This window comes from Triticum aestivum, chromosome 1D (genome assembly GCF_018294505.1).
Source record: "Triticum aestivum cultivar Chinese Spring chromosome 1D, IWGSC CS RefSeq v2.1, whole genome shotgun sequence".
NCBI lineage: Eukaryota > Viridiplantae > Streptophyta > Magnoliopsida > Poales > Poaceae > Triticum > Triticum aestivum.
This window is the reverse complement of record NC_057796.1, coordinates 311,438,233-311,462,629: the sequence shown is the minus strand read 5'-3', so window position 1 is coordinate 311,462,629 and position 24,397 is coordinate 311,438,233. Positions and strand designations below refer to the sequence as shown.

Here is a 24,397-nt window from a genome sequence, read left to right as displayed (position 1 = left end):
AAGAAATTCACTAGAACGCTTGACCGATCGAAGTCCACAGACAAAAGAACAGTAGCTACTACTGGTCACCTAATTGTTCGTGTTTAATTTACCCGATCCTGGCTATAGTCTCGGCATAGACCAACTCATGGGATATGATTTATCAAGCGACCATGCATGTTCCGGTCTTGCCGGTTTAAATTTATGATGTGTTCAATGCTCAATTAATTCGAAGTGATGCATCATGACCTGGCCTTAATATCTTTTGTGATACTACTGTATACTATCACTGATCGATGTGGATCAACAGCTCCCTCTTCTCTCAGGATTTTCAGATCTGACACGGGTGGTAGTAGCAAGCTAAGCTGACAAGAGTGGCAGTGGCATGCATATGGACAGCGTCATCACTCATCACTGATCGCCAAGTCAAAAGTGGAAAATCTCTATGCAAGCTAAGAATATTCTTGTAAACATATAATATGTGGGGCAGACATGAGTTTGTGATGGAGTATTGCACACTCTTTGATCGACCGATGGGCATTGCAAGACTAAAGTGTCAGGCTCACATGCCAAATGGCCCTATTTAACTCATAATGAATTAAAATTTACTTCACCAGATTTACTTTGATTTTTGCATGGACTTCTTGCTGCCTCTTATTGTAAGAGCGAGCATTTTTTTTCCTCCCTCCAGAATACTTTCACGGTAATGCTCAGTAGCAACAGGTGTAAATTAGTACTCCCTCTGTAAAGAAATTCTTTAGTAATCTAAATGCTCTTATATTTCTTTACGGAGGGAGTACTACAAAATACCATGGTACTTAATTTTCTCGTCAAGAATGAGTATGAATATCATCAACTGTGGCTAGCCAACACTTTTCTATGTCCAAACCAGAGGAAATTAGCAAGAGAGAAGACTCTGGTTCTCCAACAAAGGTATCACATGCATGTCTAATCTTGTGAAGCATCAAATGATGGCAAGTACAAAAGCTCAACGGTCAGCATCTGCTGCATCCATATGATGAGCTTCCTTTTCCAACAGTAAACAACTGTTATGGCTGCATCGGAGGCCTGATCTCCTCCACCTCGCAGCGGCAGAGAAGCAAGGGACACAAGACACACAAGGAGGAAGTGTGTACTAGTAGTTGGGGCCTTTGTTGATGTTGCTTTATTCCTTGCTTGTAGCCACGGCACTGTGCTAGCTCTACGGCCTTTTCCCTTTCGCCCTGAAAGCAACTGAGCTAGGCTAGAGTCAATTACCAAAAGGAAAAATAAAATGCACCCTTTTGTTGTTGCCTAGTCACTGTTAACAGTTTTGAGTTGGGCACCCGCTTCTTCTTCTTTTCTCTCCAAAGCCTCACGTCTTGGGCCAATTGACATGTATGTATGCATATGTAGGAACATTTGTGCATCATTAGATATTGGGATCCATAAGTTTCTAAACCACCTTGCATTGATGGCGTTTGGTCAAGCTTAGCTACTAGTACAACAGTTCATGTCTAGCTAGGTGACCAGTGCTGGTAGTACATTGCCCTTGCGCGGCGCTAGACGAGCGTTGTGTGCTCTGGTGGCTTGTGCAGAACCGCGTTGGATTGCAAAAGTGAATAAAAGTGTAAAGTGTAAAGTGTACAGTCAAACATATACTGGAGTTTTGCGGGTCTACCTTGAAGATGCCCTAACCTCTTTTCCTCCTCTAATACAAAAGGCACACAATTCTCTTGCATGGTCTTGAAAAACCCAGTGCCGGTAGTACTAATTAACAAGTATCTCGATTGTACTGTTACTAAGTGAAAACCCATGATCTAACCTTGTGGTTACGTTCAGTTACGATGGCGCTCCTGGGTCGTTCTTTTCCTAGGGGCGTCATTGTTGGAGCACATATCCTGAGGTTGTCGTCTTTGATGGTTGTTGTTGTTCTTATTTTTTGGAGTTGTTCCATTGGTCACCTTTTCCTCTTATTTTGTAATAATTTGGGTGTCCGCATCCTCGATATCTTGAATAGCTCTTGAGGTCGTAATGGTGCAGGGTAGAGTGTAATTGATTTTATTTTTTTTGCGAGTGTAGTTGATATTTTGTCGGTATCAATATTTCCTTCGTCGAAAAAATGAACAAGCATGTCAATTGTAGCCACAACTCACAAGCCGGGAGTAGCCAGCACGTACTATGTGATATTCTTGTTTGTTCACGATCATGCTTCAATCAGTGTAATAGCTTTGCCCAACAAAATTATATTTGCACATATGACAGATATCATAGATACTTTAATTTCCCCTTGTCCTGTGCATCAATGCAGTGCCATGATCAGGTCCGCGATCACAACTTTGCGACAAACACTAGCGATTCAAAGATTTGCTTTAGATCCCGGGAGGTCTTGCTTTGCACTCATGAGCAGTGTGCTTTGTGGGACTCTAGTGTGCATGCAACATCTCAGGGTGCGCAGATCTTGCTGTCTCTAGCTAGCTTCCGTGTAATCTGATCTCGTGGGGGAAAAAGGATGGGGCAGCATGTTGATCAGACTCTACAAGCAAGACAAATATTAATGGAACAGGCGGACCAATCGGTACTCCGATCCTTGGTACCACTAATAACTTGCTAGTTCGTGTTGATTGAGCCCATGCTTTGGACAAAGTAAGCAGTGATGCCCTATGACTGTTCATTGTGGGAGTAATTTCAACAGTAACATAGGGTTCAACTCAGCAAATTTGCTTATGTGAAAATAATTTAATGAGAAGAGAAATAATTTGAGTAACAGAGATAGGTACTCACATTATAGGTATCATCACACATATCAAAACAAAATGAATATACAACCTATTGGATGAAGTGTTGCATGACACCACCCATACGTTACTCCCAATTATAAAGATAATAATTACGTGTTACTAGTCTAAGTTACGCTCCACTATGTGTAGTCTAATTAACATGACCCGATTGGGAACTGCTTAATTTTTTTTAGCCGAGACCCTAGAACAATTGTTCTACGGTACTTTCATTAATAATAAATTATTTACAGGTACAAAAGCAAGGTGCTGCTCAGTCCAGTTCCTTATACTCTCTGGCTTTTGAAGATTTGCCTTAATTTGCGCTGCCAAAAGCCCCTCTTTGACATAATATTGCCATCACACATGATGAGAACTGCTTAATTAGTACTGCCTCTCTACTCAAATACTTGTAGTTGGGAAACTTGTACTAATTTTCCAGCAACAAGTACTGTGGTACAGAGGGAGTACTAGAATACGTAGTTTTCCCTCCTTTCTTCGGAGAATGAATAGGCGTACCTTAATGAAGTGGCGGGAGGAGAGGGGGCGGTAAACATGGAACGGTTAGGAATGCAGGGATTTGGTATCGTACGATCAGCAACATGCCCGTCCGTATTCATACTCGAACGCTGCTTCTTGATGGCAAAGCAGCGACTGATACCTTACGACGTACGGCATGTGTCACTCTCCCCTAGTTACCCTCGTGGTTGAAGGAAAGTCAGCAAAGGACAAGCTCCTGTCCCGTAATTCCCACAGGATCGTTTACCGCCGCGGCTGTTCATTTTGACAGCTCAGTACAAACCAACCAGCATGCAGTCCACAGAGCTTACGTAAAAAGTGCGGAACAGAGAGAGAGGGAGGGGGCAGGTCGACCGCAACGGGTCACCGGAATATTTGTCACCTGGCATGATGGCGGTAATAATACATGGATCCCGTTGGTTAGCGGGTGCTGTGCGCAAGTAAACGTTTTCAGCGCTTCCTGCCAGGCACATCGATCAGCTCAGGTTACGGCTTCTCCTGATCAGTCGGTCAGATTCCGTTTTTTCACCGGGGAGGAAGGGTTATCTTGGGGCCTTTACACCCCGTTTCCTGCAAAACTCATGTGAATCCCGGTAATTAATCAGGCCAGAGCATCTACTTCTTCTGCAGCAGGGTTCGGAAACCAGAATCTCCGAGCTGGGACGGTCGCATTGCTGGCGTCATCCCGGGGCGTCCCTCGAGACTCTGACCGCTCACTCGGTGTTGGCTCGGCGGGCGTTGCTGGCCAAATTAATGGCACACGAGGGTGACAACTGCATCCAGCGGGGCGCATCAATCTTTTGATCTTTTCCCCTCTCCCCTTTTGTTTCCCCCCCTTCTCTTTTCATGAATAGTCGGGGCTCACGCGACACGTCGCCCTCCGCTTCACCTGGACTGTAGTAGTATACGCGTACGTACGAGCGTCTCTACGCCTACGCGCGCGACAGTACATACGAGTACGTAGGCAGATGCCCCTCCCTACCATGCACCCACGTGCGTATGCCTCACCTACAAACGGCCGGATCCGTGTCCAGCGTACGCTGTACATACGTGTATGAGTGTATCGGCCGGAGCGCAGCGCAGCGCAGTGCAGTCCAGCTCGGCGAGCGGTCCATCGGTGCCGCGGTCATGCCATTGTCCGCTTGCCGACGTGGCTGCAACCAGCGGGTGAGTCACCCTCCACCATGGCCGGCTGAGAGACCCCCCGGAGGGCCATCCACCTACTTCACCGCCCGCCGTCCGATCGGCGAGGCAGGGTTGTAATTGCACGAGCCGATCTTCTCTTTAGTGTTTGGTCCCGTAGTTTTTTATTTACGCAAGCGTATTGTTTCGATGGTGACCAAATTCCATTCTACTCCCTCTGTAAACTAATATAAGAGCAGCACTGCTCTTATATTAGTTTACAGAGGGAGTACTAAATTTCTTGCTATACAATTCACAAAAGAAAAACTGGGTCTTTGTTAGGATGGCGCTAATTTCATGGCATGACAACGACTCTTTGCCTACTCTAAATCATTTTTCTTACCAACAATGCTTGCTAAATTGTGGGCAACCAAAAATACATTTTTTGGTAGGGCAAACTTGGCAAAAAGAAAAAAACACATGTCCACTCATAACCTTCGTGGGCATATCCCGGCCGTCCACGTGGCACCCTGGGTGACACCGTGGTAGGGAATGGTAGATGAACTAGCACTGGAGCTTTGATTTGAGCTGACAGAAACAGAAACAGGGAGATGAGATGCAATTAAGGCGGCCGTTGTGGCTTGCCTAGCCATGAAGATGACACCCTTGCTTTGTTTGGAGGAACAGTGTTCAACTCCAGTGAAAGGGCAGAGAATGCATGCATGGTCAGCCAAGCTAGCCAGGGGCTCTGTCCGGCACATGCTTGGTAAGTGGGAGCATTAGCTTTCTCACTGGAAATGATGGCCACGCTTAAAATAACCTCCCTCATCTCTCTCTACCACAAGGAAAAGAAGCAGCAGCAGAAGAAGAATCTCATTCCCTCATCTTGATCAGCAGCAGCTTTCCAAAGCAGATGGCAAAAGGGAGAAAAAAGCAGGGGAAGCCAGAGGAAGAAGAAGAAGATGAAGATGATGAGATGCTGCACTGGAGCCACATGAGGAGTGCCACCTTTTGTCTGCACTGCCTCTGCTTGCTTGCTTGATCATGGAGGAGACCAACACTAGCCAAACAATCTCATATCCACAAATTGACATTTTAACCCCTTTTTTTTCTGCTGTTGAACAGTAAAAGAGCTTCTTCTCCCAACTTCACTTGGCAAACTAACTAATAAAGTTCAACATGGTGTTTACGACAGGATCTGAATGCTGATAAAGAAACATGAAATCGCTGGCAGTAGCAAAGCACCTCTTGTTGAGCAACATCGCTTGATGATAAACAAGTGAGGGGTGGAATAGATCAAGTTTCCAAAGTCAGCTTCAGTGGCCTCTTAACTTCGAGCTTCTCGGCATTCTATTCCTTCTTCTCATCTCAGTCTCCATGGCATCACACTCAAATGTATATATTATTTTTCTGGGGAAACTCAATGCAGTACAAAGAGTATTCCAAGCATAACGATCCACACATTACAAAGAGTACATCGCCTAAAATCTATCAAGGTCAAACCACTAGGATCCACACATTACTATGTGGTAATAGTAATAATTAACTCTCTCAGGTAACATGTAGTGGTAGTAGCAAACTTTTTTTTGCATATGTATATCACTACGTACTCCCTTGTGCTTATTAAACCAACAAAGTAAAAAAAAAAAGGCAAACTAAAAAAAACACTAGTAGTAAAAGAAGGAAAAGAAAAAAAGGCAAAGAAGAGATTACACTAGCAATTAAGTACTCCTAGTATATTTGATCATCTAGTCTTCGCAAGCATCTACTACTCCCAAAGGAGTGGCTCCTCGAGCCGGAGGTCTGCATTGACCTCCTCGACGTCGGGGAGCGGAGCCCACATGGTGGAGAACCCGAACCCGTCCTCGATGTCCAGGAGCAGGTCCGGCAGGTCGAACAGCTGCAGCTCCTCCTCCTCCGCCTGCTCAGCGGCGGCGCCGCAGCTCGTAGCCGTGGCGGCAGACTCCGGCGGCGCGGTAGCGTCCGCGCCGGCGTCGTTCTTGACGGTCTCCTCTTGGATGAGGCCCTCCTCCTCCTCCGACTGATCCGTGGACATGGGCGGCGGCGAAGACGTGAACGCGGCGGCCAATGCGGCGGCGGCCTGCACGTCCTTGGGTGCCGGCGAGGCGGCGCGCGGGAGGACGTCGGCGAGCTCCGGGAAGTTGAGGTGCGCGGACCGGGCGCCCTTGATGGCGAGCGCGGCGACGTCGTGCGCGCGCGCGGCCATCTCGGCGGTGGGGAAGGTGCCGAGCCAGATGCGCGACTTCTTGCGCGGCTCGCGGATCTCCGACACCCACTTGCCCCACGCCCGCATCCGCACACCGCGGTACACCGGGTGCTTCCCGTCGCTGCTCCGCTTGCTCTTCTTCTTCGTCGTCGTCGCCTTCCCCTCCTCCGTCTCCTCACGCCCTCCCTCTCCCTCGTCCAGCTGCCGCTTGCGCGGCGCCTCCTTCACGGCATTGGCTGCGCTCGCCGGCGAGGAGGGGCACGACGAAGAGTCCGTGACGGTGGACGAGCACGACATGGACGTGGAGCTGGTCGTATACGACGACGTCGATGACGACGAGGACGACGAGGTTTCTTGGAGCTCCCGAGCGGGCGCCATGGCCGCGTGCAGTGGGCGCACGAAGAGGGATGGAGAGTATGGTTTCGCTGCAAGCGTGAGCTCTTGCCGCTCCGCCTTGGACTTGCGGTGGTGTGTGTCTGTTCGTATCTGCAGTGGGGGGTTTATATGAGAGAGAGAGAGGTGGGAAAAAAGGTTACTGGTGAAAAAGCTAATTAAGAAACCATGGGAGGGCGATATATATGCTTGGTGCCCCCCTCGTGTTGTCCCCACTGTTTTGTTTCCAAGGGCACATGTTCATCATTGGGTTTTCGGTGCCTTGTGGTACTACATGATATGCATCATCGTTTCATAAAATTGGCACCACAGATTCAACGGTACAAATTTGAGTGGTGGTGGGCTTTGGAGCTAGGACAAGGGAGAATATCAGGTGATGCCACCATTCACATGCATGCTCCCATGCTCCTAATTTTGAAAACCCACTTTTCTTTTTACAAAGAAAACCCACATTTAAATGGTTCACAAAGGTCTGATTTTGTTTATGAATGTACATAAGAAAAGTATCTGCAGTCCCTAAAATTTTCAAATGCAAATTGAAAAAACACACATAAAAAAATACATACGTTAGTAGTGTCGTTTTTACACTATTCACGTTTTTGTTTCTTTTGTTTCTCTATGTGTATTTGATTTTTTTTTAAATAGTTGTAGACACATGTTTTGTGAATATCCACACATTTTTAAAACATTCAAATGTGTGTTTATGAAATTGGGAGCATGAGAGCATGCGAAGGATGTTATCAGTGGCGGAGGCAGGGGGTGCCGGCAGGGGCCCCGGCCCAGGCCAACATGCAGAATTTTCCACACATAAGTGATTACCTGCTGCTAATTCTGTGCATTATCATGATTTTGCTGGCTTTGGCCCTCCCAACAAGATTTAACATCAGTTGGCCCCCCTAATTAAGTTTTCCTGGCTCTGCCACTAGGTGTTATCATTTAATACTTTTTGGTATACAAGCGGTGCTTATATGTATGATGTCATGTCTTATTTGTGGACACGTATGGGATAAGACCAGGTCTAGATCCGAGTCATCTTAAGTTAGGTGTACTATGGAGATTTTTGGTTAAATTGAGATTATCTATTAAAGTTTAATTGAAACTTTGCGAAATGTCTAGTTAGATTTCCAAACATTTCAGTAAACACTAGATATTCAACAGTACAAGTTCGAGTGGTTGTGGACTTGTGGACTAGGGCAATAGACGTGTGCTCATATGTATGATGTCCTCTTTTATTTGTCAATTCATGTTGGACGAGGCCAATTCTAGATCTGAGTTGGTGTTAAGTTCGGTGTACTATGGAAATTTTCCAAAAAAAAATCAAAACTGAGAATATCTGTTCACAAATTAGTCGAAACTTTCTTAATTATTAGTTAGATTTCCAAACTTTTCATTAAACACATGATCATCACCGTCTTATATCATCCCACATATAACCTGGAAGTAATAATTGCATCAAACCTTCTACCCAAGTTGCACATTAGTACCACAATATAAGGGCAAATAATGTGCAATTATTGCTGGCTAAGGTTTGCGAAAGTTCCCGGCGACCACGAATTAATAGCACCATTTTAATTAAAAAAATTCATGAACCTTCTTCGATCGTTATACAAAAAGTTTTTTTTTTAACACGATGTGTTGTTCTTCACGTACGTCACAGTAGGGTTCATTCTTGAAAAAATCAAGACATACATGGTTCTTATTTTAGTGAATTCTCTAAGATATTCACATGAGTGTGATGTCGAAAATAGCAAAAGAGATATCTCCTTGCAAATTCGGTCTTGTAAAAGAAACAATATCACTCCTTTACAAAAAAAGAAACAATATCACATACTCCCTCCGTTCCATAATATAAGTCTTTGTAGAGGTTCCAACAAGTGACTACATACGGAGCAAAATGAATGAATCTACACTCTAAAATATGTCTACATGCATCCGTATGTTGTAGTGCATTTGAAATGTCTAAAAAGACTTGTATTTAGAAACGGAGGGAGTAGATCGGTTGATGTGCATGTTGGGTAAATCCGTGTAAAACTCGCACGCCATTTTGATGTGCACGCCACAGGGAAGGCACACATCAGCATCAAGTTCGTACCAGTGCCCCAATGTGATGTGATGTGATGGCCTCATGCAACCAAAAAAATTTGCAGTACACCAGTAGCACCTCTGTTCTAAATAATCCATATTCGTTTCGGTAATTCGTGATTGAGCCCAGGCTCATCTTCACCCGATGAACAGTATCTAAAAACAATAGTGAAGAAAACAAAAAAGAACTAAATTGTTTTGACATTGAAGATATGACACTTTTTCTGCAAAAAAAAGAAGAAGATACGACACTTGAGGAACTCTAAAAAAATCAACTTTGTACAATGTTCTTTTTCAAAGTTTCTTTGAGACCAGTTTTTTTTTCCAAGACTCCTCGAATCTCATTTTACCATGAATTTTTGCATGCACGTAGCGCATTGGAGCATCTTGGACGCCAACAAAATTCAGTTGTTTCTTGAATGTTTTTGCTATTTTGTTTGAATTTACTGTTCACGCCTAGGTGCAGGTGCACCTGGCCACCGAATCGTCTCACTCTATCCATTTGCCCTTCTTTGTCCAGAAGAAATCCAATCTTGTTGAATGACTTCAAAACCATTTTTTTTAAGCTGACAGTTTGGGCCCATTTCCCGGAAGAAGCTGGTAGGGACATGTACAACGGTCTGTTCCTTTCACCACCACCCGTGGTGGTGGCTGGTGCCTTGCTGGTGACACAACTAGCCCATCCATCCATCCCCAAAGGCCAAAGCTAGCACACTGCACACCGCCCTCCTCCCACACCTGTTTGCATGTTTTTACAACTCACCCACGCAGGCTATGCTGGAGGGAGGAGTCGCACGTTGATGTTGCTGTCCAGTGTGCCCACTGGGCTTGGCTTTAGCTGCCAAAGGAGAGTGGAGACAACGAACTCGCTTGTACCACCTGCCGCAAGCCAAGCTGTGATGTGAAAATGGCTGCCTGCCCATGCATGCAGTGCAGAACCGGAAAAGCAAGAGGCAGGCGCATGGTGAAGCATATTGTACACCATGCTAGTGTGTGGATCAGTGGATGGATGGCAATATGGCATTGGGATCGGAGCACATGGAGGAGAGCCAGCGAGGCGATGGTCTCCTGGTCGGGCCCGGGGCTGGCTTTCGGAACGCCCCTGCACGAGCACGCTCTTTCTTCTCTTCTCTGCAAGCAAAATAGGCTTGCTTTGCCTGCTCGGTTTCCTTGGATTTTTGTGGCGGCGAGTGAGGCGAGCCCCTATAATTGGGCCGGGGTTTCCTTGGATTCCCATATAACTAATCGGTCGGGATTGCGTTCGCAGTTGGCTTCCTGCAAATTGCAGCGCATGTTGGTGCCTGCGTTTACCATGATGCTGCTTGCTTATTTTGATCCTGTCAGGCTACTGACTCCTTCTAGATCGACCGGGTCCGGGTGGCATGGCATGGCGCCGTACCATGTGCAGTGATCGTGTCGTGCGTGCCCCCTGGTTCTGAGGTCGGCAAATTTGACAAATTTGACCTATGAACGAAATCAAATCATAGAATGAACTGTCCGTGAAACTATTTCACGCGCCTGACCTTTTTGTGTGACGCCCGACACGAAGGCGCCACACTACACTGTGCAACGCCTCATAGATAGGCGCTACACGGCCAGCGTCGCACCCGTGTGATCCGAAAATTACTAAATCAGTGTGCAGCGCCTGAGAGCTAGGCGCCACACTATACAGTGTAGCGCCTAGCTTCTAGGCGTTGCACTAGTGCAGCGCCTGAGAGCTAGGCGCCACAGGTCAGCCGCGTGAAATAGTTTCACGGGCAGTTCATTCTGTGATTTGATTTCATCCACGTGTCAAAATTGTTAAATTTGCCTATGAGGTCCTAGGCGTTTACCCACGGGCCACGGCCACGGTTGCTTCTGCACTTCCCATCATTCCTTGGGACCCCTTTTTAATAAGCTTCTTCCAAAAGCTTGTTCGATCTTCAGGTCAGGGATTTTACTTACCCGGCTGCGGTCCCCGGCAAAAAAGATATTTTATATGTGTATCGCCACTGTGCGTGCTTGACCCATGGACTGTGCGTAACATGGCGTGGAACGCGTGGCCTCCTGTGGGTGTGTGCAGGTGCAGCCCGGCTGGCCGAGCGACAGGCCCCTGTGCGGGATCCATCGGTCGCCGGAGAGGAGATCGTCCGTAGGCCCGGGCGCCGGTGCGTCGTGGTGGGTGGCGGTGCCGCACCCGCGTGCCCCCTCCCCAGGTGGAGGGTGAGCCACGAACGCGCCGCGGTGCGGAGCACGGAGTCGCAGCGCGCACAGGGGGCGGCATGTGCCGGTTGACCATGTGCCCGGCAGCCCCGCGCGCGTCCTCGCCTCGGCGCCGCTCGCTCCCCCATCCCCATGTGCGCGGCGCACGCCACGCGCACCGGCGAGGCGAACGAGCCACAGTGGCGTGTACGCTGGCATGGCATGGCATGGCCCGGCGGCACTGGCGGGCGTCTCCCCCGACGGCGACTGATTGGGCTTCGGCCCAATAGGCTCGCGCCATGCGTGGGGGTGTGGCCGTCCGAGTCCGCGCTTCTCGGCCGGAGGAGCTGGCACGACGTTACGTTGATTGATCGACTGACCTGACGCTCCTCTGCTCAGTTCAGTTCACTTCGTTCGTCCTCCTGTGTGGTGCTCAGTGTGGCAAGCGGTGCCATAACGAGCAAGCACCACCACGACCTTGTCACAACAGGAGCCAACAGATCGATCTACATGATCAATTACACTAGTGTTCTGTAACATACAGTATGGTTTAATTTGCTTCTTCTTCCTCTCCTTTTCCCCCGCTCTCGGTCTCTCGTTTGGAGTACAGCGCACTAAAGAAACACATGCATGGAGCACACAACTGATGGCCTCCACTGCATTTGGAAAGGGTAAAAAAAACTGAGAATGACAAGAGCATTTTGAGCTGACAGTAACTTTATACTAACTTAAGTATAAAGTTGAGTCATCTATTTTTTAACGGAGAGAGTAGACAGGATCAGCTTGTACAAGAGCATGGAGCTCAGGAACCCTTCTCACGCATCAACCTATTCCTTTGTAATATCCACACGAGGTTAAACAGTACGTTCAAGTCTAAACACAGGAAACCTGCCAAATTAACATGTCATGTCAGGCTGCAGGCGGGACTGATCGTGGGCGTCCTACGTGTCAACGCGTGCAAGTATGATACAATTTCCCAATGACTGCACTTCCTCAGTTCTTGCGTATGAAGAATTCGAAGTCACTCCCATGAATGAACAGCCACATCAAACAGTATGCCTACCATTTCTGAATCCTTAACCTTCTTGGATCCTCACACAGTCAAGCACGCCAACTGTCCTTTCCTCACCTATTCATCCAAAGGAAGAAGAACCTCAGCACATTTCGTACATGACCTCAAGCAGCATATAGCACATAGGAGTGCCGCAACAGATAAATCCATAAATCGCATAACAAACACACAATGTCAAAAGTGATATTTACCTCTCTTCGATTCACTCATTTATATACATGATTTCCCAAGCTACATGTAACACACAGGATTGCCACGACAGGTAAAAAGCCCCATACATATCACATACAAGGCATGGTAAATGAACAGAGATTTCGGTGCAGAACTTGTTTTCTTCTGAACATTCTAGAACTTGGTTTCAGTGCAGCCAAAAAGCATAGCAGAACTTGTGTACACATGGGTGCATGTGCATGTAATCTGACTAAACACATTAATCTAGAAGCAAATTGAGCCTTAACAGTAGAGCAAACCATCACAAGGAGGAACGAGTTTCAGGCCACAACAGTGCAATGCAACCTACATTTATTCTCATAATAATTACACTCATGACTAACATGAAATGGCCAAGCTGCAAACATGTAAGGCAAGATAATACTACGACTTACATCGATGAAGCTGAGCTTAGTTTTGGGCTTCGAACTCCTGCTTGCTCATGAATATTGCAACTGGCTCCCCAGGGGAAGGCGGGTTGTTGTTCAGCACAGAAACATGCCGTCCAGCTCTGGCACGAGCAGCTCCATCAGATGCTGACAGCACCTCTGCATGCTCAAGGCCCAGCTGCCTTCTGATCAGCTCCAGGTTCTCCTCAAGCACGTTCATTTCACCAAACGGAAGCTTCAAATTCAAAGCTTGGGGACCAATAGTCCTTGCTTCATCTTTCTTGAACCTGATGAAAGGCATGCAGAGCTTCTGGACTTGTGTGAAGCTTGCTTCATGTTCAACGAAGCAATTCTTCAGTGCCTCACTAATGTCCTCGTCAGGGGCAAACAAACGTGTTTGGCTATCATAATTCGGTTGAAGCACCCTCAAGCATTGCTCTTTCCATCCGTCATAGTGCTCGTTGACATATATGAGACCGACAGTGAGCTTGTTCTCTGCGGCCCGAGGTGGTGCCGCGCCCTTCTTGGGTTTCTTGGAGCCTGATCCTTGCTTCTGGTGCAGCTTCCTCATCAAAACAATTGAATCCTGTAAATACTTGTTTGCTATTCTTAGAGTAGGATCGGGAGTGTCTGCGATAGGCCATCCAGCCTTTACTGCAAAACCTTCCTTCCTTAGGATATTCTGCCACACATGTTCAGCATAGTGTGGACAAATTGGGGTGATGAGCCTCGTCTGAACTTCCATGAACCGCACCAATAAATCACGATTCATGCCTGCCGCTCCACAAGAGAGCCTGTACTCATCTCTAGCCAATTGTAGGTCATAGAACCCAGACTTCAAGGCATCTCTGAACATAAAGGAATTGTAGCTCTTCTCGGTTTCATTCACAGCAATGTTGATCTCATTGGCAAACACATGGTCAGCATAAGTAGAGGGAGGACCAGATCTCAGAGAAGATTGAGAAGCTATAACCTCTTCCATCCATGCAATTTCTTTTGTAAGCCTCATGATGGCAGATTTTGCAGTTTCAGTGACAAAATTTGCATCATCCATACCATCACCCGCATCAGCAAGGGCAAACCTGGTGGCATCTGAAGAGTACTCTTTAATGGCCTGCCCAAGAGTTTGGAAATTCCCTGTGGACTTGGACATTTTCTCAGAGTTAAGCATAAGATGTCCATTGCAGCGGAAGCCACGAGGCCAATGATGCTCTGGAAGGAGTGCTGTATGAGTGTAAATGCTGAATGTCAGATGGTTCTGGATAAGCTCCTTACCAGATACCCGAATATCCAAGGGATACCAGTACTCATATTCTTGCTTCATTTTGCTCAACAGAGCAGGAGGGATGTCGCTTTTGGGTGCCAGACCATCACAGAAAACATAATCCCATACCTCATCCGTCATTTGCTCTGGCCTAATAGAAGATCTTTCTTTTCCATACATGTCACCATTTTGTAGAAGATGCGCAATCGTGTAATACGCCATGTATAGGGTTGAATCAGAAAGAGATTCTACAAGGAACTGTTCATCAAATGGAATGCGAGTACCTAGGCCAAAAGAACGTGAACAAGCCCACTTGTTCAGCCAGCCCAATGTATGCTCGAACCCATTACGAGTTTCAGCTGAGAATGTATTCATGTTCTTCAAACATTTGACCGCCTTCTGCTTCCATTCAACCTCACCATAAGTTATGTACCATTGATCTGTGAGAGCAACGACACACTCATCACCAGATCTTGACATAACTTTTTTCTCAGGCTCACTATACAAAACAGCCAAGCCTTCTTCCAAAAGCTTGTTCTTAATCAGTGGCTTTGCTTCTTCAACCTTTCTGCCATTGTACTCCCCTACAACCATCACTCCTTCTGTAAACCCTTTAAGATATGTCATCCTTTTCGCTTCAGCAAGTTTTTCCTTGTCATATTGGCTCGTAATCTTAAGATCAACACACACCTTCTCAGCTGACTTGTCTCCAAATCCAGGAATGTCGATTATTGGTATAATATCAAATGGAAGAACCCACTCGTCTTTGACTCCAAATTTTGCTCTCAATGCCGGCTTTGTGACTAAAGCTTGCAGTGCCATGAAATCGTCTGGCGAATCGCTTGGAACACTAGTCACAATGCCAGTACCTTTATCTGTAAAGATAGTGAGCATGGGAAGCGCATATATGATTTCATTGAAGGAAAGAGGAGACTTCAATGGCAAACCAATCAAATCGTTGCCAGAAAGCTCAGCTAAGCAGGTTGGCTTTTCGGGGACCCTGGATAGATTCTGATATGCAAGATTAAGAGCAGACCTTGCTGTCAGAATGAAGACATCGGCATCATTGACCTCAAAAGCCCCGTAATTTCCATTAGGCAGCACCCAACAGTTTGTTTGGCCATACATAGTCTCTGGTCTCAATGTAGCTGCTGCCAAATAAACATTTTTTCCTTCCAAGACCTTCAACTTTGGGGGAAAAGGTGGAATCACCTCCATTTTAATCAGCACATATTCTTGTGGCTGTGCATTTTCACCTGTTGCCCTGTCATGGTCGGCGCAAGGTTGGCCATCCAATGGGGAGTAGACTGTGTACCTCAGGTCCTTGACAACTTTCCCCATTTTCTTGAGCTTTCTCATCTGCCATTGAACAAAAGCATCATAGAAAGGATTCATGTCGGTGGTTATGAATGAACGCCTCCAATCACAACCTAAGCCAAAGTCCTTAAGGTCTTTCACCGCCAACGGAGGGAAGTAGGTCAACCAGTGATAAGGATCTTGAAATTTGGCAATTTGTTCATCTAACAGGCCAAAGCTCTTCATGATCTCCCATTGGAACTTCTGCATGCCTGTCTTTGCAGCAGCCTTAGATTTCTTGCTCTTAAATTTATCTGGGGTAACGGCAGAAGCCTGCTCAACTTCTCTATCATCTGCCACTTCAGCACTTGAATTATTATTCTCTGGTTGAGGAAACACTGGAGGGTTTCCATACTGTTGTATCTCCCTGGCCAGCTTATCAGCTGAGGCCTTGATTGGCATCCCAGTACAGTGGAAAGCAAATGGCAATAGAACATTTGAGCCACGGAGTCTGTGGTATGCAGCACCAAACTCAAGCTTGGACAATGAGAACGCATGTCCCAAATGAAGCAATCCATTCATGTAAGGATACGGAAAGTTGCCGAAGAATTTTTCACCAGGGCCTGGAGATTTATTGCCCGGCTCAGCATGAAAAACTTTGCTATCCTCCCAACACTTTTGAGCATCTGACTGGATCTTGAGCAAAAGGTCTCTGCGTGCATAACGCTTGCCTTCTTCAGGATTTGATGACATTTTCCTGATTGTTCAACAAAAAACAGGTATCAGAGGCAAGCTTCTTGATTTCATGTACATTATTCCGGAATAAATTGTACATATTCAATGTAAAAAATAGCAGCATGGTGCAATCTGCTTTTAATTTCTCAGTTTTCCAACATAAGAAACATAGTAATGCTTAATGAAGTCAATGAGATGAAGCCATTCTGTAACAGAGGTACCGGAACCATACGAAAACTCACCAACAGGGGACACTCAAACAATTTTTGACATCTAAATCTAAAATTGAGACAAACTCTGCTGGCTAAAACTTGCATATATACCTAAAGTCCTAAAATTACGAGCAAGCACTATGTAAAAGCAGAATAAAGTCAATGTTTTCATGACTCTATATAAGTAGATGGCACGCAAACTATATATCCACACAGTACAGCAAGTCAGCAACTTGACAAGAACAATAACAACTGGAGCAAAAAAAATCATGACGTGACACCAATCAAAGTGAAAAATCCCCAAACATCATTTTCTCGCGAACCAGCTCTTATATTGGTGGGCCGGCAGGCCGCATAACAGAGAGCCTGAACAAGAACACGCAATGTATATAAACTGCCAATTAAAATATTAAAAGCACACAGTCACGTGCAAACTCGTAAACACAAGTATTCATAAGTTCCACATCCTTGACCCTTATGAAATATATGCTGTTCGAATTTCCCCGTCCAAACTCACAGATTTTCAGAAAAATAACAACAGTTCTGAACTACGCAAGCAACAAGAAGTAGATAATCCAAAGACAAATTACTGCATACCCAGTGACAAACTGGCAACTGACAAGAGCTAAGAATCATTCTCAAATCCCAAGCTCATGGCTCGAAGAAAAGCAATCACACTAGAAAAGACAGGAATCCATCAATGTGTTTGCCAAAATAAAATCAGCCGGTAAGGACAGTCACAGTTCTCCCATATGAACTAAAGAAGCATGCCACAATCATGTTATATTCTAGGTCTACAGAAAATATCACAGAACAATTTGTAAAATCAACCATGGTAGAGCTATTTCGCCTCCATCGTGCTCAAAATAAAGGGGCTGAACTGAAACCCTACCACGCGAAAGCGAGAACAACAGCATGCCATCATCAGTTCATCACAAAATCAGGCACGAAACACATCGGAAACTAGGCCGGAACACCACGCGCGAGTATAATAGACGGATCCGGCATAACTGTGACAGGACGTAGCAGAAGCCAAGCATAAACAGAGGCTACTGAAAACAAGCGTGCAGACGAGGGACTTCGTGTCTGAGATCGGGAGAGGAAGAGTCAGGAGGGCGAGAGGGCTCGCACCTACACGCGAGCAACCGCCGCGCAGAACCACCGCCCACCGGCGAGAGGAGCGCTCGAGTCGCCGGAGTGGAGAGCTGGTGGTGGTGGAGGCGGTCTCCTTTTTTCGAGGGAAAGCTCAAGGCGGCTTGACCAAGACACGACTACTGTTTTTTCAGGGAAACTGAGACACGATGAGCGTCACGGGGCCGAGTACAATACAATCGGCTGTGGGCCTGCGGCCCAATATAGTCTTTAACTTGGGCTGATCCTGGTTGGGCTGATGTGCTGGTCACTGAAGCGTGGGCCAACCGCTCTGTTATGTGACCTTTCTCCGTGTCCGCGCCTCGTCCTCTCCGTCCCACCACCAGCGAGGAGGAAGCGGCGGCCGCCTGTTCGACAGAATGGCGCAATGGGACGCGCTCGTGGACGCTGCGCTCGGCGAGCTGGCGTCCAGGAGCCTCCTGCGTGCTACGCGGCCCATCTCCCTGGCGCTGCCGCCCGCGCCGCCGGAGACCTTCCCAGGCCCCGGGCCGTGGGACCGCGCCGCCGTCGAGATCCGCCTCGACCGCGCCACCCTCCACCAGTGGCTCGCCGAAGGTCTGCAGCAGGCAGCTTAATACCGCTCACTTGCTCGCAATAACACCCTAGACAAATCTGCTTAATTCTTTCTGCGTGTTGCTTGCTGCCTTGCTGTGTGACTGTGTCCCTGTTAGCTGTTAGGATATGGTTTGCAAAAAGAAAGAACAACGCTCCAGAGTTTATTTGTGTTTATTTATTTATAGTTTCTGGTTATATTGCACTTTCAAGATTTACTGGTAGTGCTCACTACATGGCTTGTTCATGGGCACGTTTGGTTTAGGTGGCGAGGCCAGTGGCCAGGAAGAGGAGCTGGGTGAGAAGCTCATTCTTTTCTCCGGGAATGACTACATGGGACTCAGCTCACATCCGGCAGTCCGTGAGGCCGCAGCAAAGGTGTGCAAGTTCTGCAATCGTGGCGATTGTCAGGACTGTAGAGTACTCTGAATCGACGAGTCTCTGCTTGAGCTAACGATTGGGTGCGTTTGCTAGGCAGCTCAAGAGTACGGCATGGGCCCTAGAGGCTCCGCATTGATATGTGGGTATACTACTTATCACAAATCGGTGGAGGAATCATTGGCAGAGTTGAAGAAAAAAGAGGTCTAGCGTCACAGTTTTTTTAGTTCAAGTAGTCATTATTTCACAAGTTTTGCATCCTCATTTTATAGTTTTTTTTACAGGATTGCCTTCTCTGCCCCACCGGATTTTCTGCCAATATGGCTGTGATGACTGCTCTGGGAAGTATCAGCTCTCTTTTGGCAGTTGGCAGGAAACCCGCAAAGGATGAGAGAATTGCTATTTTTTCAGATGCTCTGAATCATGCTTCGATCATTGATGGGATTCGCCTTATTGAGCGACAGCAAGAAGCTGTAGTATTTGTCTACAAGCACTGTGACATGTCCCATCTTGATTTCCTCCTGTATGTTTTTCATTTCTCAGTCATAATATCATTATTGCATAATATGCCATATGTAACCATGAACTGAGATAGCTGCAAATACAATATCATTATCTGTGCAGGTCCAGTTGCTCAATAGAAAAGAAAGTTGTTGTCACAGATAGGCAAGTTTTTTGTCAAATTTAATTTCCTCACTCAAGAAGTATATTTATGTTTCTGTGAAGTAGTAGAGGCATGCTTGTGCATGCATAATGTCGCACCAAATTCAGATGCTCTTTTATTGATACACTGCAGCTTGTTTAGCATGGATGGTGATTTTGCTCCATTACCTGAACTTGTGGAACTACGCAGGAAGTATGGATTTTTATTGGTCATCGATGATGTTAGTAATTTTTTATCCCCTCTGATACATTTTTGCAGAGTTTCTTAGTGATCGATTTTGTTGTGATTTTCCTTGAACAGGCCCATGGAACACTTGTTTGTGGTGATAATGGTGGTGGTGTACCCGAGCTGCTGGAATGTGAGAGTGGAATTGACATAAGTGTTGGGACCTTAAGCAAGGCTGCTGGCTGCCAGGGTGGGTTTGTAGCATGCAGGTAAGCAGACACTTAGATCAGGTTGTAGTACGAGTGCACACACTTCTGTACATTGCGGTACTGATTTTAGTTTAAAAAAAAGATCATATAAAGTGATTTTCAAGGTTCTGGATCATGTCATCTAAGTTAGCTTTGGCAAATTTGCACCACAGTGCCGCATGCTTATAATTCAATGAACAGGAGATAACTTGTTTTGCACATCTGCAACACTATATAGTTTATGGTACTGGACACTGGACTTCGGAATATCAGCACTCCACACTGCATGGCTTCCCTACACTTTGGACTTACTATGATATCTTGATAGTGTACTTCTAATAACTAAAGTTTTGGAATGTGTTGAGCAGCACCCGGTGGAAGAGTTTAATTCAGTCGCGAGGTCGTTCGTTCATTTTTTCAACTGCTTTGCCAGTGCCAGTAGTTGCTTCTGTTCAAGGTAATATTCACAACATACCTACTATGTCATAGAACCCTCTAAAATGAATATCGCAAGCTAGCGGTCTGTCATTGTTGTGTTCCATTTAATGAGCTGAGGTCCAATATTTATTTCTATCATTATTTTCTCTCGCCTTCTTTTCATTAGGAAATGCTTAAAATGATGTCTAGTGCTTTCACATTGGTCAGTAAGAATGATAACCGGATACAAACACTTCAGCTAGTTTAAGAAACTATAGTTATCAGGGACTTGCATTTTTCTGAACGAGAAACTATTACATTGCTTCAAATATCTGTGCTGTTTTCTGATTCCAGCGGCGCTCCATGTCTCAAGGAAGGAACGATGGCGGAGATCATTGGTCTGGAGGCATGTGCAGTATTTTGCATCCTTGACTAAACTCAATATAACCAGTCCCATAATTTCCATAGTAGTAGGAAGTGAAGAAGCAGCACTTAGGGCTGGCAGGTTATCTCTTCCTTCCAATTTTATTTAGTGCCAGTCTGGGTCATCTTATGTTCCTAATTATTCCATCTTTGGACTGCAGGCATATGCTAAGATCTGGATTTCATGTTACACCAATTCGACCACCCACCGTCCCGCCCAACTCATGCAGGTCCCTCCTCTCTCCTGTTTTTTTCAATTTGCAATCCACTGTCCGGTCATGAACTTCACCAATCTAAAACCTGCAACCACGAGTAACTGGACTAGGACTGTACGACCAAGAGTGTATAGCACATTATTATAATTAACAAATTTTTTTTTTTTGCGTGCACATCTTTGTATAGATGAATTCCTGCTCGATTTTAGTAAATATAATCACCTACCTTGATCAAGATTAACTGACCATGAATCTCTTGGCAGGCTGCGAATAACTCTGAGTGCTTCTCATTCGCCTGATGACATCAAAAGGCTGGTCGATGCGCTCAATCCCTGGCTATCTGACAAACATGCCAAGCAGAGTTTTGTCGAAGGGCATGCTGAGCAGAGCTATGTCGTGGCATCAAAACTTTAAGCAGCGTGAATTGAAGCTTGTAGGCGGTGACACTAGATGTGCTGGATTACATTGGAGAAAATGCCCATGGGGAATAGCTCGGTAGATGTTGACATGATCATTCATATCACACACGACAAAAATGTTTCCACAATTGTATGTATGATCTTCTAAGGCATACTACCCTGAAAGATACTATTGATGTAGACATGGATTTGGGTAGTTTCCATATTGGGAGCTTGAGACTGTTCTGTAACTGGAAACATCCTTGGTGCCGCCATGTAAGTAGAGGCTACCGAACTGTCTGGTAAACAACAGCCTGTTTGGAATGCAGGAATTTTGAGGGGATTTCACATGAAACTGTCCGATTCGCATAACTAGTGGCCTGTTCGGAACACAGGAATATTGTGGGAAATTCCACTTCATAGGATAGGAATATTATAGGAATAGGAAACCATAGGACGTGAGGTGAGATGTATCTCAATTCTTATAGGGAAAGGGGAAGAGATGTCACTTGATTTCTAGGGTAGGGATTTTTCCATTGGCCTTTGAAATGTGAAGGATTAATTTCTATCCTACACAGGAATAGGAATCCATTCCAACAAAGCAAAGGGCTCCAAAGGAATTTTGCCTACAAAATTTCTATCCTTTTTCTCCTCTAAACCAAAGGAGGTCTGGACTTATTTGATTCGCATGATTGTAAAAACACCGGAATAGGAAAAACACATGATTAGGCCTCCTTTGGTCTCTAGGAATTTTGTGGGAGTTCTATAGGATAGAATCTTCAAGGTAAAATTCCTTCGGAGCCCTTTGGTTTGTATGAATGGATTTCTATTCCTATGTAGGATAGGAACCAATCATTCACATTTCAAAGGAATAAAAAATATTACCCTAGACTCAATGAAAAATTCCTATCCTATGCATCGAATGTCATCTCTTTCTCCATATAATTGACATACATGTCATCGAATTTCTTATGATTTTTCCTATTCCTACGATATTCATATCCTATGAACCAAAGGAGGCCTTAGAGTGTCATGCCCGATTGAATCCTACATGATTTGACTTTGGAGTTTGTTTGATTGCATCACAAGAAAAACAAAGAAATTTTCCAGCAGATTGGAGTGGATGCTAAGATTTACTATGGAAATCCCTATAGATTCAATCATACGAATCAAACGACCAACCTAGAACTAACTCCTAATTTTTTCAATCCTCCCAAAATCCTACTATAAAAATCCTTTGAACCAAAGAGGCAATGAAGTGTTGAATTCTGGCAGGAACAGGAAATAATCCCCGCTATCTCAAACCAGGGCCTGATCGAGATCAGCTGATCAAACAAAAGAAGCATTGAGGGGCTTGGCATTATGGAGGCCCTGGTGGACCTAAGGCTGGCCATAGTGGGGGTAACATAAGTAGCAACATGCTCTTGGGACTCACAAACATGCTTATGGGGCAGTCAATTAAAGAAGAGAGAGATGATTATAGTAACATAGGTAGATACCGTAAGATAATAAATGTTATGCTACTATGTGTCATGCATGGCAATAAATGAGACCACCTATGATACTCCCTCCGTCACGGTTTAGAAGGCGCGCTTGAAAATTATCTTGGACCTAGGTGGTTATCTATTGGTTGTGAGATGGGCTAAAAAATAGCATTCACACTACGCATGCATATAAAAATAGTATATCGGAGTACTAATTAGCTACTAGAAATAAATGCAATGCGCCCTAAACCTTGTCTATTGTGAAAACGCACGCAAATTTAACTGTGCCTTCTAAACTGTGACGGAGGGAGTACTAATCTATGTTACTATGCACTATGAATGTAGTATCATACACTAGTATCATATGCATGATACTAGTATATGATACTCCCCACTATGACCAGCCTAACAAGTATAATACCCCAGAGTAACATATATAAATACTTTCATGTATCAAACGGAAGTAAACACACATTTATTCCATATATCCGATATAATTAAGACAAGCACAAAGCACAAACTGGACACACATATGTATATCGATCGATGGTTGTCTCATCTCTCGAGCATAGTCTCTGGACCAATCGATGGAGTAGTAGGTAGCATATGAACCGGGTAACTGACTGTGCCATGGCATATCTTCAAGCTCCAGCTCCATGCACGCAGCTTAATTGTAGGCCAGGTAGCTGCATGCATGGATGGATGGATGGATCGAGCATTCAGGCTTGGAAGGTGTGCCTGGAGCAGGGCACGTAGACCCTGGCCCAGAGGTGCCTGCCCTTGATGATGAACTTGGCCGTCGGCTCGCCCCCGAGCAGCACCGGGATCATGTCCGCGCTCTGCAGCACCACCCTCCCGTACACCGGCATCTGCCCCGGCGCCGCCCTCTCCACCATCACGTCCTCCACGCACGGGCGCCCGTGCAGCCTGCATCCATGCATGCATGCATGCATGCATGCATGCATGCATATATATGATGACGGTCATCGTGCAAGTACGTGCGTTGTATATATTGACCAGAGATAGATATGCTGATGATATATAAGTAGTGGCGGCGCGATGAGCTTACGAGTTGAAGAACTCCCTGATGTCGTCCTTGTCGATGGGGTAGCCGCGGGAGAAGGTGATGAAGAGCGAGCGGAACTCCTCTGGAAGGCGGTCGACGATCATCATCTGATGCTGCTGGTGCTGGTGCTGGTGCTGGGGCTGGGGCTGGGGCTGGAGGTGGTGCGGCGGCGCCACCCGGATCGGGGCCCACGGCGGCGCCATCGCGTTCAGCTGGGAGAACCTCGGCGTCACTATTGCGTTCATGTCGGCGAACCTCGGCGTCGTTGGCGTCTGTGGGGGTGGGGAGGCGGCGCTGGCGAGCACGGGAGTGCCGATGGCGCGCGGCGCGGAGGCGGTGCTGCTCCTGCTGGGAAAGAAGACGGCGTTGTCGGAGGCGCAGGCGTCGTCGAGGACGACGCGGCAGACGGTCTTGTACAGTAACTTGACGCGGGGCATGATGTTGTCGCGGTGCTCGTCGAAGTAGGTGACGTCGTCGATGGGCTTGTTGAGGAGCGCGTTGGTGCAGGGGAGGAGCGTGCTGGCGCCGGCGAGCACGCGGCCGGCGAGGCGGGCGAGGCACGCCAGCGCCTCGTCGACGAAGCGCAGCACGACGGGGCCCGGGAGCGCGGCCGCGCGGCGCATGAACTTGTCGTTCCCATCGGCCTCGAACCAGAGCCAGAGCGCGATCACCCACCTCATGTGCTCCTTCTCCTGCCCGAGGTCGCGCACCAGCCGGTGGAAGAAGCTGCGCTCCTGTGAGTAGAATATCGCCATCTCACGCATTCCAGCCATGGCCGCCTAGCCACCACTACCTCAC

At 46.4% G+C, this 24,397-nt stretch overlaps 4 protein-coding genes across 4 annotated transcripts; 1 reads left to right on the top strand and 3 right to left on the bottom strand.

Annotated features, from left to right (window-relative positions):
* Window positions 1-5,759: 5,759 nt before the first annotated feature.
* LOC123169041 (ethylene-responsive transcription factor ERF039) lies at window positions 5,760-7,102 on the bottom strand. The gene has a single exon (XM_044586897.1). The coding sequence runs from the start codon at window positions 6,979-6,981 to the stop codon at window positions 6,145-6,147; it is 837 nt and encodes a 278-aa protein (XP_044442832.1). The 5' UTR covers window positions 6,982-7,102; the 3' UTR covers window positions 5,760-6,144.
* A 4,885-nt stretch (window positions 7,103-11,987) lies between these two features.
* Window positions 11,988-17,760, bottom strand: LOC123181686 (leucine--tRNA ligase, cytoplasmic). Its single transcript, XM_044594006.1, has 3 exons — window positions 17,569-17,760; window positions 12,937-16,247; window positions 11,988-12,388 (listed from the first exon to the last, which is right to left on the bottom strand). Exon 2 carries the CDS (start codon window positions 16,241-16,243, stop codon window positions 12,953-12,955), a length of 3,291 nt encoding a protein of 1,096 aa, XP_044449941.1. The 5' UTR covers window positions 16,244-16,247; window positions 17,569-17,760; the 3' UTR covers window positions 11,988-12,388; window positions 12,937-12,952.
* A 108-nt stretch (window positions 17,761-17,868) lies between these two features.
* On the top strand, window positions 17,869-21,399 carry LOC123181687 (8-amino-7-oxononanoate synthase). Its single transcript, XM_044594007.1, has 11 exons — window positions 17,869-18,144; window positions 18,407-18,519; window positions 18,616-18,723; window positions 18,804-19,042; window positions 19,144-19,185; window positions 19,316-19,403; window positions 19,484-19,617; window positions 19,965-20,053; window positions 20,368-20,518; window positions 20,598-20,666; window positions 20,915-21,399. Exons 1-11 carry the CDS (start codon window positions 17,949-17,951, stop codon window positions 21,063-21,065), a joined length of 1,380 nt encoding a protein of 459 aa, XP_044449942.1. The 5' UTR covers window positions 17,869-17,948; the 3' UTR covers window positions 21,066-21,399.
* Window positions 21,400-22,986: 1,587 nt separating this feature from the next.
* LOC123181688 (uncharacterized) lies at window positions 22,987-24,391 on the bottom strand. The gene is made up of 2 exons (XM_044594008.1): window positions 23,603-24,391; window positions 22,987-23,460 (listed from the first exon to the last, which is right to left on the bottom strand). Exons 1-2 carry the CDS (start codon window positions 24,370-24,372, stop codon window positions 23,253-23,255), a joined length of 978 nt encoding a protein of 325 aa, XP_044449943.1. The 5' UTR covers window positions 24,373-24,391; the 3' UTR covers window positions 22,987-23,252.
* Between the last annotated feature and the right edge of the window lie 6 nt (window positions 24,392-24,397).